Source organism: Macaca mulatta, chromosome 1, assembly GCF_049350105.2.
Source record: "Macaca mulatta isolate MMU2019108-1 chromosome 1, T2T-MMU8v2.0, whole genome shotgun sequence".
In the NCBI taxonomy this organism is placed as follows: Eukaryota; Metazoa; Chordata; class Mammalia; order Primates; family Cercopithecidae; genus Macaca; species Macaca mulatta.
Genome location: NC_133406.1, coordinates 27,065,665 through 27,083,957, shown reverse-complemented (window position 1 = coordinate 27,083,957; position 18,293 = coordinate 27,065,665). Strand labels below are relative to the sequence as shown.

The 18,293-nt window shown below is 38.2% G+C and overlaps 1 protein-coding gene across 1 annotated transcript in view; it reads left to right on the top strand.

Moving 5' to 3' along the window:
* Window positions 1-18,293, top strand: part of F5 (coagulation factor V) — a 72,449-nt gene that overhangs the window by 7,833 nt on the left and 46,323 nt on the right. Inside the window, exons 3-4 of the mRNA XM_015124968.3 lie at window positions 6,614-6,736; window positions 18,062-18,274. Of these exons, the coding sequence (XP_014980454.2) occupies window positions 6,614-6,736; window positions 18,062-18,274 (336 nt within the window). The remainder of the gene's footprint in view (window positions 1-6,613; window positions 6,737-18,061; window positions 18,275-18,293) is intronic.

The following is an 18,293-nucleotide window of genomic DNA, read 5'->3' as shown; positions in this document are numbered from 1 at the left end:
AGAAGATAACGTTGCCAATAAAATTAAGTTTGTAGTTGTGAGCAGGAAGTTGAAGGATGTCCTGTCCTATATCACAGAGTCTATTCATTTTCAGAGCTCCAGCTCCAAGCTTACATATACAGTAGATACTTAAGAACTGTTTAATTAAATTAAATTGTAGGTAGATGAAGGGAATATGAGGTGGGAAACATACTCATTAAGAGGAATTGGCAGGTATTTGAAGGTGTACCTTTTGTGGCTTTTGCCAAGCTAAGCAAACTTTAATCCCTTTGCTGTGTAAGACCTTGTGCTGAATGCCGTAAGAGATGGAAAGGACTAATTCCAGGCTGAAGACTTTTAAACAATAAAAAGGCATGGATAGTTTTTGAAGAAAAGGGTGCTAGGATCAAAGTCCTTTCAGGTGATTATGTTTTGTAGTGATTTCCTGCTTTAACCTTAGTAGAGCCAGACTCTGACAGTTGGTGAGAACGGTCCCCAATTTATGTGTAAGGCCTTTGCACCTTTCCGTCAACCCCTGTGTATCTCAGAATATATTTGTTTTTTGTGAACAAAGGCATTTTGACGTCCATTTTAATGTAATCGCTTCCTGAGCATCCAAAGTTGCTTAACTATGAACTTCTGAAGTGCAGGAGTGGTATCTTATTCACCTTTGTATCTCTATAGTAGTTGATACAAGGAGGCAAATCTGGCGTGAAGGAAAAGGCTTTTATTTTGACTGAGATCTGGATTTGAACACTGCCATTAACTATGTGGCCTCTCCCATTCCCCAGACAAGTCCTGTGTCATTTGTTCCTTTCTCCTATGTCCTGCTCCACTCATCTGCTGGCTATGATTCTAGCTGAGCCCCGAACAAATCATGAGCCTCACTCTTGCAGCATGAACTAGTGTTGCTGTTAGTTATTGTAATTGCAGGGGGCTGGGCTGCGGGATTGGAGGTCTGAAGATGTCTAATAAAGTTTATGGACATTTGGGCAGGTGAAGGAGTATGGCTGGGGTCATTTTTAGGAATTCTGTCTTGGGCTTTAAAATGTCTAGTTTTGGCTAGGCATAGTGGCTCACGCCTATAATCCCAGCACTTTGGGAGGCCAAGTTGGGAGGATTGCTTGAGGCCAGGAGTATGAGACCAATCTGAGCAATGTAGTAAGACCCTGTTTCTATTTTAAAATATGTATATTTTTTAATTAGTCAGGCATGGTGGTACATGCCTGTAGTTTCAGCTACTGGGGGTGCTAAGGCAAGAGGGTCATTTAAGACAAGAGCATCACTTGAGCCCAGGAGTTTGAGGCTGCAATGAGTTATGATCACACCACTGCACTCCAGCCTGGGTGACAAAGTACGGCCTCACCTCTAAATAAATAAGTAATTAATTAAATTGGCTAGTTTTGAGTCTCCCCATTTTTCAGGGACAAATTATAAAATGTTTGTCCCTGAAGGAGTTTTGAAATAGCTGCAACAATCACTACCTTGTGTTATGTAATGCCTTGTTCACCTAAGAGCAGGGGATTGGATTAGCTGACCTTCTGCAGTCAGTCCTTTTCCAGTTCCACAACTGCACTAAATTGGGTACATGCTGTGCTGGCTTCCCCAAGCCCTGAAGTAGGCCACTCCTTTCCCCGATCCAGCTTTGGGCACTGAGGAGAGGGTGAGAAGGGTCTTAGGCCATCTGGCTGATGGAGGAGCTGAAGAGCAGCTGGAAAACCATTTAGCCATGTGTTTTCCTACATGCTTGAAAGTATTCCGTATGCATTTATGAAAACATCCTTTTGTTTTGCCTTAATTCTGAAGAAGTAGGAGGGGAGGTTGAGTAAATACTCCAAACTGTCCACTGAAGTAATAGGTCTTATTAGGTTAAATAACTTAATAGACTTTCTCTGGGCATCTGGTATTTGCAGCCATGTGATGCCAGTAAACAAACCAACCAAGCAAGAGAACCATGGCAACTAAATGCGGTACATAATTGGCAGCATAGTCAGCACCCTGCTGGGCTCACTGGCAGCCAGGTTAGGTGGGAATAGTCAGTGGAAACTTCCATCAGGAGCCAAGACAGAGGGTAGCAGCTGGAAGAGAGGGGTCAGTCAGTGGAGTCAGACATGTCAGGAGTCAAAAGAGGTGTAGACATCTGGACTGTTCTATAAAGATGGGGGCCTGAGCCCTGGCTCAGGAGTCCAGAGATCTGAGTTCTGATCCCAGCAATGCTACCAGATCACTGACTGACCTTGGGCAAGTCATCCTTGTCCCCCCATTCCTACCTCCCAGGCTTTGTTAACTAAAAGAAGGACTGAACTTTGTGACCTCCACAGTCCTGTGTAAAGCCAACATAAAAACAAACAAAAAGCTTCAGGCACAAGATCAGAATAAATTCCAGGACTAGGAGTCCAAGGAAATGAATAGGACAACCATGGGTGGCAAGACAGGGGTAGGGAAAGATAGGATCTCTGTCCCAGAGATCAGAGTTTACCATTGCTTCGGTAACCAGTTACTGCAAACTTAGTGGCTAAAACAACACAAATTTATTCTTTTATGATTATATTTCTGCAGATCAGAAGTCCAAAATGGGTTTTATTGGGCTAAAATCAACGTGTTGGCAGAGCTGCATTCCTTCTGGAGGCTCTGGGGGAGAATTGTTTCCTTGTCTTTTCCAGTTACTGGAAGCTGCCTACACTCATGGGCTCATGGCCCCTTCCTCCATCTTCAAAACCAGCTGAGTAGCATCCCAAGTTGTTCCTAACTCAGATTCTCCTGCATCCCTCTTATAAGGACCTTTGGGATTACATGGGATCCACCTGGACAGCCCAGAAAAATCTCATCTCAAGATCCTTAATCATAGATACACAGTCCCTTTTGCCATATAAAGTAGCATAATTCCAGGTCCAGAGATTAGGACATGGACATCTCAGCAGGGGCACATTATTCTGCCTACTACACCCACCAAACAAAGCCCTCCCACGGTGTCCTCCCTCTCAGAGAATGGCACCCTCCACCCAGCTCCCCAAACCAGAACCTCATCAGCCATCCATGGCAACTGATGTCCTTCATTCTCTACCCCATATCCAATCCATCTTCAAGTTCCAACTATTTTATCTTCTAAATAGATCACTAATATATTCTCTCCTCATCATCTCATCATAATCTCAGTCACCACTGTCTCTCCTGGAGCCAAATCTGTTCTCACAATTGTTCTCCACTCAGTTTCCTCCCAGATCATCCTCCACAAATGCAGCCAGAGATTTTAAAACCAAAATCTGGTCCATGTTGCACCCTGATGAAAACTCTTTAATGGCTTCCAGATACTCTTAGGCTAAAGGGAAAACTCAAAGAGGCTTACAAAGCCCTGCATGATGGGACTCTCAGAATGCCTTCAGCTTCACTTTCTGCTCCTTCCTTTCACATACTAAGCTCCACCTCCCCACTGGCTGTCAGTTCTCTGAAAAGACCACATTTTCTGGCACCTCAGGGCCTTTGTGCATACCACTCTCACTTTTTAGAATGTCTTCGGCCATCCCTTTGCCTCTCTGCCTTTGGGCTTCAGTTAAAGGATTAATTCCTCAGAAAAGAATTCCCCAACTTACCTCCTATTGGACTAGATTCCCCTGTCAAACACTCTTCAGAGTATTCCATTCTTTTCTGTCATAATATTTACCATAGGTTTAAATTGAATGTTTTCGGATCACGAGGTCAGGAGATCGAGACCATCCTGGTTAACACGGTGAAACCCCGTCTCTACTAAAAAAAATACAAAAAACCTAGCAGGGCGAGGTGGCGGGTGCCTGTAGTCCCAGCTACTCGGGAGGCTGAGGCAGGAGAATGGCGTAAACCCGGGAGGCGGAGCTTGCAGTGAGCTGAGATCCGGCCACTGCACTCCAGCCTGTGCAACAGAGCGAGACTCCATCTCAAAGAAAAAAAAATAAATAAATGAATAAATAAATTGAATGTTTGTGTGATCATTTGTTTAAAATCTGTCTTTCCTACTATAAAAACTTATAAAGTTATAGAACTATAAAAATGTTCGACTTTTTATAAACTCTATGAAGGCAGGGAGTGGGTGTATCTATTTTACTTTTTTATGCACCATTGCAATTCTGATGCCTAGGATAATATAGGCACTCGATATTCCTTGAATAAATAAAGGAATGAATACAAGGTGGAAGTGTAGTTTAAAGAAGTGGTTTAAAAGTCATGATCTAGAGACAGACATATTAAACTTTAAATCATGATGCTGTGTGATTTTAGGCAAGATATTTAAACTCTCTGAAGCTCAGTTTCCTCAGCTATAAAATGAAGATCTTAATATCTACCTTAAAAACGTGTGAGAATTAAGGTAGGGACTTACAGTACTTGAATGTATCAAGGGAAACAGTACAGGAAAGCCCTATTATAATTATCGTCACCAGTGCAAACAAATGGTGGCTGAGCTCCATGAGTGCTGTGACTTCCTTCTCCTGCTTCTAGGATGCCTAATGGCGAGAAGCCAATCCCATGACACTTGTGGATGGCTCAGAAATGACAGTAGTTGATTTCTGTCACTTGTCTGGAATGGGTCTTTTGGTCATAGATTCTCAAGATTTCAAAGACATCAAGATCACCAAGGAGCACATGTTAAAGTCCAGATTCCCAAGTTTCACCTCCAGAGCTCAGATTCATTGAGGCTGAGGTGACATTTGGAAATCTGCCTCTTAGTAAGACCCTAGGTGATTCTGATGCAGAGACTCCAAGGACTACACTTTGGAAATTCTAGTACGGTCATCCCTTGGCATCCACATGGGATTGGTTCCAGGACTACTCACAGATACCAAAATTTGCAGATGCTCAAGTCCCTTATATAAAATGTCATAGTATTTGCAATAACCTATGCACATGCTCTCATATACTTTAAATCATCTCTAAATTAGTTATAATACTGAATGCAATGTATATACTATATAAATTGCTATTATGTTATAGTTTTATTTGTATTGTTTTTATTGTTGTGTTATTTTTATTGTTGTTTTTAAAATATTTTTGATCCAAAATTGGTTGACTCCATGGATGTGTAACCATGAATATGAACCATGGTCATGGAGGGCTGACTATATATAATTCCTTGAATTCTGACTCAGCCATCAACTTTTTCCCTAACTCCCCAGACAGAATCTGTGCTTCATCCTCTCTTCTTCTGTAGTATTTTGCCCATATCTCAGCAGTCGCTCCTATCATACATCTATCTCCAAATTAGCTTGTGAGCTCCTCAGGACAGGGACTGTATTTGATCCATGTAGCCAGAAACTTTCTAACACAGTGCCTGGCATGTAGAAAGTAAAACCTCATTCTTGATTTCTGCACCCATAACCTCCTGTCCTTGCTGTGTTCTCCCATTGCAGTAACTAATAACATCATTTACCCAGTTGTTCTGATAAAACACCTTGAGGTCATCCTTGACTTCTGTCTCTCACAAGCCACATGCAATCCATCAGCAAGTCTTGTTTGTCTTACCTACACAAATGTCCAGAATCCAACCACTACTCATCACGTCCTGCTACATGTGCTGGCCCAGTACACTGCAGTCTCCTATACTGCCTAAGCTCTCTGCTTCCATTCTTGTCCCTACACAGACTATTCTCTACACAGCAGCTATGATGAACTTTTTGTTTTAGGATGAACTTTTAATACACGTTATACTATGTCTCTGCTGTACAAAGTGGTTTTCATTTTACTTAGAAATGCTCCATTTCACTTAGACGAGGCATGGTGGCTTGCGCCTGTAATCCCAGCACTTTGGGAGGCTGAGGCGGGTGGATCACCTGAAGTCAGGAGTTCGAGACCAGCCTGGCCAACATGGTGAAAAGTCATCTCTACTAAAAATACAAAAATTAGTTGGGTGTGGTGGTGCATGCCTGTAATCCCAGCTACTTGGGAGGCGGAGGTAGGAGAATTGGTTGAACCCAGGAGGTGGAGGTTGCAGTGGGTCCTGAGATTATACCACTGCACTCCAGCCTAGGAGACACAGCGAGACTCCATTTTAAAAAAAAAAAAAATGCTCCAGTGATGTCCCATTTTACTTAGAAGAAAATTCGAGTTCTTACCATAGCCCATAGGGCCTTCCTTGTTCTGCACACCCACCATCCACCTCATCTCTTCTTTCTTCCCATACTGTTTTTCTTACTGTTCCTTAGATACGTCAAGCCTACTCCTGCCTCAGAGCCAGAGAGCTGCGTGATTTGGTTCCTCAATTCATCTAGGTCTCTGAGCACTCCCACGTCAGAGAAATCTAAAGTAACTACTCTGTTGCATCACCCTCTGTAATTGAAATGAACATCTTTCTTAAGCAAAGACAGTTATCTCTAAGGAATGACAGTGGGTCAAAGTGGGCGGGACTTGGTCAGAACTATTTCTCCTGCTCTGTTGACTTCTTTTAGGTCCAGGACAAGTGTTTCTACCATTCTGTTTGATCTGTTTACGTGTGATATTGAGTTAATGAGCTGCTAAAACCTTCTAGATTGAAGATAAGCCGGTCAGCCTCAGGACCAGGAGGAATGGTAGCAATCACTCTTGGTATCATCTGTTTGCTTTTCTTGCTTAGCAACTCTGCCTTTGGTGACCCTGAATACAGACATAGTTTAAATATTTGTTTTCACAGGACTTCTTGGGCCTACTTTATATGCTGAAGTCGGAGACACCATAAAAGTTCACTTTAAGAATAAGGCAGATAAGCCCTTAAGCATCCATCCTCAAGGAATTAGGTACAGTAAATTATCAGAAGGTAAGATAAATTTAATATTTTTCTGAAAAGGGAAAATGTCTAAATCTCTAATACCAGCATCAACATTTAAAACTATATTGTTAACCATGTGTTGTTAGGGAAATCTCTTGCAACTGGTAATTATAAAAATTGTTGCTGTTGTAAGTTTCAAGAGAAGAAAAGGAAAAGGTTTTGGAGTCCCCTAGACCTGCATTTTTCACTGGGTTCTTACTCTTTAATATTTGGGAGGGCAAGTTATCTAATTTCTCTGAATTCTCATATGTTCATCTTAAAATGGGAATAATAATACATACATTGAAAGATGGTTTAAGGCGGGGGTCAGTAAATTTTTCTGTAAAGGGCCAGATAGTAAGTTTGTTTGGCTTTGCAGGCCGTAAGATCTCTGTTGCAAGTACTCAACTCTGCCTTTTAGTACAAAAGCAGCCATAGACGATACTTTCTTTTTATGGCTTTGGTTACAGATGCCAGAACTAATTAACTTTATTACCTTATTCTTTCCCTCAAGTCATACACCAGAGTAAAACTGCCTCTGACAATACAATTTTATTTACAAAAACAGGCAACTGGTTGGAATTGGCCCATGAGCCACTGACACAGTGACATAGAACTAGCCTGATATAGGCTTCCTGGCACATAGATGACACTCAGTAAGTGGTATTTGGTGGTGGTGAGACTAGAAGTATTAATAGTATTAGACTTTTGGACATACTGAAGTGGTCAAGAAAGTAAGCTTCAGAGGCAGACAAGTTAAAATTCTAGCTTTATCATTTCTGATTCTACGACTTTAGCATCTCTGAGCCTCAGTTTTCTCGTCTATAAAATGGAAATGATTATAACCACCCATAAGATTGCCTGAAATTTAAATGAGATCACTTAGGTAGAGAACTAAACATGGCTCCTGGGATCTGATAAGCTCTCAATAAATAATGATGACAATGATGGCAATGATCATAAAGACAATAGCGATGCAAGTTATTGTATCAGCTGCTGAATAGTAAGTACCTGATGTTAATATGGTTCTAATTATCCCATTATGCTGATGTTTGGATCATTGTAAGCATCGTAGAGTTCCATCTGACACTGGTATGAAAAACTGTATGCAAATTGTAATAGTTGTTGGTATAATAACACTTTAAAATAATTTCAGACTTCTAATGTTTCACAAATATCTTTCCTTCTCCCACATGTTCCAGCCATCATACCTTTGAGAGAAGAATTGAGTAGGAGAGTGGTTTACATGCAGGTTTTAGAACTAGACTAATAAGTACAAATCCTGGCTCAGTGACTTTTATAAAGTTATTTAACCTCTGTGTGCCTCATCTTTCTCATCTGTAAAATGGGAATAATAATCATATCTCTGTCATACAAGTTTGTTGTCATGAAATCTTAGAATAATGACTAGCATATAACAGACACTCAATAAATATTACCTATGATAATAAAGATAATTCTTCAATTAAAATGTGTTCAAATAATTTAGTATTTATCTGAAAACTCGTTAGTTTCAGAAAAAAAATCAGAAAGTAATTTTTAAATTTATTAATTTCTATATAAACTGTTGTCAAACTCATTCCCACTAAGGTATAAGTGACTGATAATAGGTCAATGAACTACCTTCCTTAGGAGTACTTGCATTAGCACTTAATCTTTGGCTTGAGGAAAAACAATGAAGCATTAACTGTGGCATTGAGATTTCTTTCAAAGTGAGTTTGGCAAGACTCTGGGTGAGGTAGTGTGCACAGGAGTTTCTCCTATGTTCTTAAAATCACACAATGACATACATGAAATCAGTCATACAGTGACATAGTGAACAACCACCTCACCTACTTATGAGGCTTCCAGATGACTGCATCAGGAGTTCAGCAATGTAAAGAAGAAGGGGGAGAAACCTCAAAATATCAAAATGTCACATGCAGTTTTCATTTCAAATAAGGGAGGAGGTAAGAATTGTAGACTTTGTACCCTACCTGCGCTGTTTGCACAGTGAACGAACCTTGCAACATTATCCCTCTTCCTTTACTGTTTGTTTGTCCCTATATTCCCCACAGCCAGCAATTATTTATGAGCAATTGTTTAAAATACTCCCATAACTTTCACTGGAGACATGATTATTGCTGTATATTGCCTCTGGTCCTATGAATCTAAGAAAGGTAAATATATATTGGTGGGGAAAGTAAAATTTTACCTTGGAAATGAGATGCAAATATAATAAACAGATAGTATCTTTTATGGTAAGAGACAAGCCTTCTAAGTTGATTTTATTATGCCCTCTGCATTAAAATAAAACATCTCCTTCTCCATGTCTGACACTCAGCCTCACCTATAGCCTCCCTCTGTGGTTTGAGCTACTTTTTCTAGGAGTGGGGATAAACTAACTGCATGCTGAACCAGTTACATGAGAATCCAGATTCCTCTATCTCAGAGGTAGATATTTGAGAGATGGGTGGTAGTGAGGGGTTAAGATAGTATCACATTGGCTTCAGAAACCACAACAGAACACAAGGCAACTCTGGGTTACCCTTTTTGACAGAATGGACAAACGGTGATTTGTAAAAATGCTTATAATGGCATTTCCTTTAATAATGTATTTAATAAGACTGTTTTAGATCAGGGAATAAAATATCTGCAACTGTAACTAATCACTTAAAAACTATCACTAAAGGGTTTCAATTTGAGGTTACATTTTCAGAAACTCTATAACTAGCATGCAACAAATTGACTCTAATGCTGCACCTTTGAGCAAAGTTTGTTGTTCAGTAAAATTTTCAAAATTGTTTTGGTCAATTACCTTTAAAAACTTGTTTCATAGAGAATTTAATATTATTATTTTCTTTTAGTTATATTCTCATATTTTAAATGTATGAGTTGCATATGCATGTCATGTCACAAAATTAGTTCTATAATAGATGACCATCTGCTGATAAGCCAGGTCTCCAAATGAAACATGTTTTCTGCCAGACATTGTTCCTTGTATCTAAGTGTTGCCAAATTCTCTATACAAAAATTTACCTTCTAGGTTGTTCCAAAACATTCCAATGCTCGACTTAATGTAGGTGATTACATTTTTTCACTTTTCATCTGAATATTTTGGCCTTATGTAGATACTTCCTTGAGTATATGATAAACACCTGAAACAAACTATAATGGCTATGGTTTGTATATTTAATAAATCACAAAAATGTGGATCCCTTTTCCAAAGAGACTTGCAAGTCCTGTGCAATGAAATCAGCTCTTTATAAAACATCAGCATTCATTTTCCCATTGCCTACATTATAGCTTCTAAAAGAATGTTCTGAATCTTTGGATGCATTGAAGCATTCACTAAGTTTATTAACTTAGGAGAGGAAGAGTTGTTCACAAAATAAATAACAAGGGAGAAGTTACTGAGCGAGCACCCTAATGGGTAACCAAAAAGGCTCTTTATGTAACTTCACTTTCCCAAAGCGTGTATGCACCATTTTTCATTTTAAAAAAATACTGGGAGCCTTTGGCAAGTAATTAGTACATCATGACGAGTAAATGCAATACAAAGCTGACTATCGACTGAGCAGGAAATGAACAGAACTGAGTAAATATAAAGGAAGAGCTTCCCTTGTGTAAAGATTTTATTCTAGCAAGCAGCTGAACAAGGACTTTCTGTGCTGTAGCACAATAGTTGTCCCTGTCCATTTCTCTTTTCAGTTTAGAGCTTTACTTTTTTAATTTTGATTACAAAGTCAAAATCACATTCACCAAAACTGCATCTCACAAATGCTTCCTCTAAATAGCTGTTTGTATTTTATACTTTATATTAATGTATGTTGCAAAATTAAAGATACAACAAACCTGTTTTATTCTAGGCTAAAGGTAAACTAATTTGAAGTTAAAAGAATAAAAGCATTGATAAAATTATACCCCAATGATCTCATTAGCAGTTCTCACTCAGTGTAATTACAGAATATATCCTATGTGCAAGTCTATATTGTTCACTATTTGATTCAAGATGCTCATAAGTCAACTTTCGGTAGTATACTAAATTAACATCATTCATTTAATTATTTGAAATTAATCTTATATTTAACTGACAAGTGAATGTGAAATTCTGAGTAATTTAGTTTGGTCAATTAGACAGACATTAATTTGTGTGACTAGAGTAACCTCTCATTATCTATCTCAAAATATCATGTACACAAATATATACAATAATTTTTTAAGCCCAGTATGTGTTAAAATAAATCTAGGTGTGAAACACTGATCGTTTATAAACAGGTTCAATATTGTTAGAAAATCAGTTACCCTGCTATACCTAGCACAAATGTTATAGCTTCTTAGGCAATTTTTAGATACTTACATTGGTTGGTTCTCATTCCAGATTGACAGTGTGTTCTAACTGTAGCCCTAGAAGAAATCTAGAGGTCAAACCTATCACAATTAGGGCACCAACATGTACCCTAGAGTTAACTAGGATGAGCCCCTCAGGGGCCCAGGCCCTGTCTTCTTTACATTTTTACTCTGGCATTTAGCACAGAGCCTGGAACCTAGTGGATGTTGATGGTCAAGATCATGATGATATTAATCATTACTGAACTAAACTGAGGGACTGAGGACTGATTAGAAAGTAGGGACTATGCATTATTTTCCACTTGCTTAAAAATTATTGATTTTGCTGATAATTTTGAGCAGGTACCTTGTCTTACTTATTACCAAAAAAAAAAAAAAAAAAAAGTATTTTTACCAAAAAAGTCTTACTTACTTTTATCACCTTTGGAATAAATATATCACGGCAATGGACTGGATGTTTGTGTCCTCCCAAAATTAATGTGTTGAAATCTAACCCCCAGTGTGATGGCATTAGGAGGTGGGGCCTTTGGGAGATTTTTAGGTAATGAAAATGGAGCCCTCATGATGAGATTAGTGCCCTTATAAAAGGGACCCTCTCACTCACCCTCTTTCTACCATGTGAGGACACAAGGAGAAGATGGCAATCTACAACCTCGAAGAGACCCTGCGCCAGAGCCCAACCATGCTGGCACCCTGATTTTAAACTTTCAGCCTCCAGAACTGTGAGAAAGACGTGTCCGTTGCTTATAAGCCACCCAGTCCAGGGTACTTTGTTACAGCAACCCAAACTAAGAAAATCACCGGTTTCTATCTTACTCACATGTGTTACCAGAACTCAAGCACACTTAAGATATATCTTATCTAAAGTAGAACATAAAGGAAAGAGGCTGTATTAATTGCAACATGGCTGGGAAAGAAAATACTTAACCAACATGTAAACATGTATTCCCACAGGCTACCAGAGCATTTATTAGGAGCCAGAAATTTTACAAATATTTTCCAGTCCTCATAACCCATCAAAAAGGATAAAGTTATCTCTAGAAAAAGGATTATATTATCTTAAATTATAAATGAAAAAACTGAGGCTAAAAGGGACTTCAAGAAACCTTCCCAAGTTCACACAGTTAGCAAATGATACAACAACCAAGATATTTCAACTCTGACCCTAAAGTTCCAGTGCTTTCTCCCACTATCTAGCAGGAGAAAGTATCATTAACCATATAATCTCACAAATACTGAAGTTCAAATGGCGATGAGTGCTGTTAAAAAACCAACAACAAACAAACATGTATCACAATCAGAGATCAAGAAGGCTGTAAGATGATATCTGATCTGACATCTGAAGAATAAGCACACATTTACCCTGAAGAAGAAAGGGAGGAAGAACTTCAAAAGTTATCTCCTACCCTGCAAAGAATATAATGCTTTGTCCTTAGGGGAGCTTGTGAAAGCAGTGGAAAGAATATCATTTTCTACTATAGAAACACCCTGTGATGTTTTAACCATTTAAAACAGTGGAAGCTGCCTGTCCAGAAACATTTTTCAACTTTATGAGGCCATGTAGCAAGAAGCATTGAAGAAGGGCTGTCATGCTTGATTCAAGATAGATAGTGCAACTCATCAACTAGCCATCCTAATTTCAGTTAATACACAAGGTCTGACCTGAGAGGGCAACTCTCCTTATCAGTCCTGTTTGTGTTTTGCTATCAAAGCTCTTTTGTAATCTTTCACAGATAATGCTTCCTGCTTATCAGTGGAGACTTTCTCCATAAACATTTTTTCTTTTATAGACTAGAATTATGTTATAACTTACAGGAAGTGACTTAAGCTTTTATCATTTCTCAGCTCTTGACAGTTTTATTACCAAAGTGAAAGTACAGCCTATAGTAAATATTAGTTATTAGTGTCAAGCTATGCTTCTGGGTGTGTTGGGGGAAGACACAACAAAGTCCATTTTACGCTAGCACAAAGTTCACAAACTCAGCTGCCTATAGTAGCCAGATGAGTAGTTCAGAGAACAAAATTGGTCCAGTAAGGACTGATAATCAGAAAGCAGAAGAGGGCAGCTAAGATCCAGGTCCAACCAAATTCTGTGCAGGAGTTTGGTCCTGTTGTTAACCAGATCTCCAGGTTTTTGTTTTTTAGAGAGAAACCAGATTCTTACATAATTACTCCAGATTTTAAATGTTGGCATTTAATATATTTTAACATTATGCAATCCTAACAACACACAGCCATGAGCTTTGACTTGTTGACCTAGGCTCTAGCTCATAGGAACTTACATTTTAGAAGTTTAATAAATATTCACTGAGCATCTTCTTCATGTTCATGTTCCATGCTCCTCCAGGTACCTATGGAAGGTACCAGAGACACTAAGATAAATACAATCCAGCAGTTTTCCTTGAGGAGCTCACACTTGAGTGACCAAAATGTGCAGGACACAAATACTTATGATCTAGTAGAAGAAAATGGAATTAGTCATGTAATCTCACAGGCATTTAATTACAAATTGTGATGAGTGCTGTAGAAGGAAAATAATGTGTATCAGAATTGGAGATAAAGGTAGAAGTGAACTGATATTCAAGGTGACGTCTGAAGGATGAACACATATTTACCAAAAGGAAGAAGGGAGAAAGAGCATTCTAGGCATAGGGAATGGCATCTGCAAAGACCCTGAGGTAGGATAGAAGTTGGATGTCTGGGGAACTGACAGGGGACCCAGGGGACAAGGAGCCCACAGTTAACAAGGGAAAAGACATATGATAAGACTGAAGAGAGAAGTAGAGGTAAATCATACATGGACTTGTGGTCCACATTAAAGACTTTATGCAAGAAGTAAATCTAGATATACCTACTCAACTTATGGTTTCCATGCTCAGAACCTCATGAGGTACATTGCACATCACTGTAGTACCTGAATCCTTCATTGCTAATGAATGGATGTGCCTTATTTTCCACTCCCACCTGGAGAATCCAAACATATGCTGATGCCATGAAAACTCATGCAAAGTGTTTTGAGTGGAATAGATTTTCCACAGTTGGGATGGGGAAAGGTACAGTTAAAGAAGAGAAGCTGACATTGCTGAAATGTAAAAAATATTTTATATGGAAATTTAGCATCTCAGACTTTGGCTTCTGAACATAAGGAACCAGAGTTTCTTACCAACTAGACAGGCAGACAAAACATATAAAACAGAAGTTTTCAGACATCAAATGACAGACAACTCAAGACAGTGAAAGAAGAATAACAAACCAGGTGTGCCCTATGAGTGCCTAAGCTTACTGCCTGAAGAGAGTTTCCAGGGAACAGCACAAGCAGGGAGAACCCAGATAGAGTCTCTATGGGTGAGGAAACAGAGTTTGGACTTCAGAGAAGCCTAAGTGACTGAATTTGTGATTTGTAGGGCAGAGTCCTGGAGAGGACAGTATAATCACAAAGAAAGAGCTCTTGAGAATCTACAGAGAGGTTTTGTCAAGTTGAATACTGATCTGCACATATATGTGAGGAAAGTACTGAGGGTAAGAAAAATGTCATTTGAAAGGAACAGTTGGAACAGTCCCTGGACCTTACGCAGGGCCAGTAACCATTTATGTTCCTACCATCAAACACAGAAAGACTTCCTAATAAATGAGCAGTGGATAGAATTCTCAGAAGGATTTAGAAAGAGTAGGTGGATAAAATTAGACTACAGGCTGCTGAGGAGGCAACGGAATAAAAAATAAGATTTGAAAGAATCAAGTTGATTTCAAGTATCTTAACTGTGAATAAAACTCAATACTAGTTAACAAGAATGCAACAAACAACAATGTAAATTCACAATGTTAATAAAAATAAACAAGTATTAGAAGAAGCAGAAAGAGATGACTCATAACCAAGAAAAAACAGATTTAGAAGTGAAAGAGAAAATAGAAGCAGCAGGCAGAGACAGTGGGACAGCTATCATAAATCTTCCCAATATGTTCCAGAAAACAGAGAAAAGCATGAGCATGATGAAGAGATAGAGAATATAAATATGCATACACAGAACTTCTGTAGATGAATACAATTGCTGACATGAAAAGTAAAACAATAAAGGATAGAAAATAAAGGTAAAAAATAAAGGATAAAAAATTAGATATTGTAAACTGAAGGACAACACTAATACAACAAACACTGAATGAAATTAATAGCACATTAGACACTGTGAAAGGAAATGGTAGAAAATATTAACACATCGCAATAGAAACTGTGCAAAATGAAATATGGAGAGTAAAAAGGCTGAAGAAAGTGAACAGAGCATCAGTGAACTGTGGGACCATATCAAGTGATCTAACATATGTGTAATTGGATCTCAGAAGTAGCAGGAACAGAAAAAGTATTTGAAGAAATAATGACTGAAAACTGCCCAAATGTAATGAAAACTACAAACCAACAGATTCAAGAGGTTTGACAAAACTAAGAAGGAACATGAAGAAAACCACATCAAGCCACATCACAATCAAGTTGCTGGAAACCAGTGATAAAGAGAAAATATTAGAAGCAGTGAGGGATAAAAAGACACATCATATACAGGGGAACAAAATGAAGAAATGATAGCAGACTTATCATTAGAAACTATGCAAACCAGAAGACAATTAGGGACATCTTTAAAGTGTTGGGAGGGTGGAGGATAGGGGAATCTGTCTATTTAGTATTCTATACCAAGCAAAAAAAACCTTTTTAACATGAAAGCAAAATGAAGAGCGCTTTAGACATACAAATGCAGAAATAATTTCTCACTAGTACAGCTGAAAAAAAATGCTAAAGGAACTCCTTTAGATAGAAGAAATATTATATCAGAGAGACATTTAGATTCATAAGAAGGAATGAAAAGTTCCAGAAGTTGATAAACATAGAGAAATTTTTTTCTCATTTTAATCTATTAAAAAGGCAATTGATTATCTAAATGTTAAAGCAAAAATAGTAACAATTAATTGTGGGGCATATTATATATATATAAATAAAATGTATGACAATAGCACAAAGGATAGGAGGGAAGAAATGGAAATATAGTATTGCAAAGTTCTTACAAGTGAAATAGTATAATATTATTTGAAGGAAGTCTGTAACAAGTTAAAAATGTATTATATGTTGTAAACTGAAGGGCAGCACTAAGAAAACAAAGCTAATAAGTCAACAATGGAGACTAAACATCATTAAATATACTCAATCCAAAAGAAAATAGAAAGGAAGGGGAAAAGGAATAAAGACCAGGTAGACAAATAGAAAATACATTAAATCCAACTATATAATCAATTACATTAAAAGCAAATGGAAAGAACACTACAAGTAAGAAACAAATAAGATTAAATAAAAAGGAATGCTGAACAGTATGCAGAATTTAAGAAATCCACTTTAAATGAGAGAGACAAAGATAGGTAAAAAATAAAGGATAGAAAATTATATACCATACCAGTTAACACTAATCCAACACAAAAGGGTATATAACGATGATTCCATTGATATGACATTACAGAAAAGCCAAATCACGGTGAAATAAAGCAGATTAGTGGTTGTCTGGGCCCGGAGGGCATTGGCTACAAATGGCATGAGGAAATGTTTTGGAATGATGGAACTCTTCTCTATCTTGATTGGGACTATAGCTATAAGACTGTGTAATTTTTTAAATCAAAGCTCAGCAAATACTATACTTAAAACTGGTAAATGTTATTATATGCAAATTATACCTCAATAAAGATAATGAAAGGAAGAAAAGAGGGAAGGAGAATGGGGAAGAGGGAAGGAAGAAGACAAAGAAAGGAAGAAAGGAGAAAAGAAAAGAAACTAGGAAAGTAAAAAGAAAAGAAAGGGAAGAGAAAGGAAGGGGAGGGAAGGCGAGGAAAGGATTAATCATTTCAGTTTTTAAAAATTATAGTTGCTTTAGTAAGAGTAGTTTTTATTGGCCTTTTACGCCATCATGTAAAACATTTCAGGTGTTTTTTGTTTGTTTTTTTTCCCCAGATCCTTGTTGTCTGCCTATATCCACACTGATGTTCTCACCTTCTTCCTTCAAAGAATTTATCAAGTTATTGTACCAAACAAAAATAACTGTATCCCAAAGAGAAATTCTGGCACCAGCTGATGATAGGGAATCTTTCACCTAATTAAATGAGGAATTCCTCAGGCAGAGGAAACTGTCCATTCCACTTGGTGATCTATGGCACTCACCTCTCTCCTTCCTGACCTCACTTGCTCCGTTTTATTATTGAAAACCTCACTCAACCCTCTACACTTCTTTTAATATTGAGCATCTCAGTTCCCTGTCTTCAGTAAGGAAGACCAATTTCTTCATCCTCTCCCACTCCTATCAGTAGGGAAAGTCCAGTATACATGGAGGTGTTAATGATGGGTCTTTGGGGGCACAAAGTACAAAGTAAGACTTGTAAGTTTCAGAGGATGGACACATTTCATATTCATACAAACAACGAGTCTGCATATGGGAGTTAGACGCTGTGGCTCGGGGGAAAAAATTGAGATAATCAGATAGCTAAGATGAAATAAAGAGATAAAACAGAGCTGAGGGTCACAGCAGTCGGAAAGAAGATCTGAAATAACAAAACAAAACAATATATAAACAACTCTGACTATCCTCCCATCTCATGTTAATAGGCTAAGTATGTCTTGTTAAACACCACAAAGAAGATATCACCCATTCTTATATTCTGAGATGTTTTACTGATCAAAGGTGATTCAATTCTCTGATAATATTTAAATAATAATTGTTCAGGTACCCTGGAAAATTAACTTGCTTAACTTTAATTTACAAATAACATTTGTTATTCTTAAGATCACCATGGTAGCAAAGCCTTTGTAACTACATGAGCATAGAAATGGGCATACGTGAATCTTTCCAAATAATAAAAGTTCACTATTGAAGGACATATGCATCTCCAGAGTGCTCATCTTAGCTATCCCCAGATTTGAGAGTGGTGAAAATGCAATCCTCAGAAACTGCCCACATGTCTTGATGGCTCTTACTCCTCCAGGTGCTTCTTACCTTGACCACACATTCCCTGTGGAGAAGATGGATGATGCTGTGGCTCCAGGCCGAGAATACACCTATGAATGGAGTATCAGTGAGGACAGCGGGCCCACCCATGATGACCCTCCATGCCTCACACACATCTATTACTCCCATGAAAATCTAATCGAGGATTTCAACTCTGGACTGATTGGGCCCCTGCTTATCTGTAAAAAAGGTAAGAACACTCCCACCAA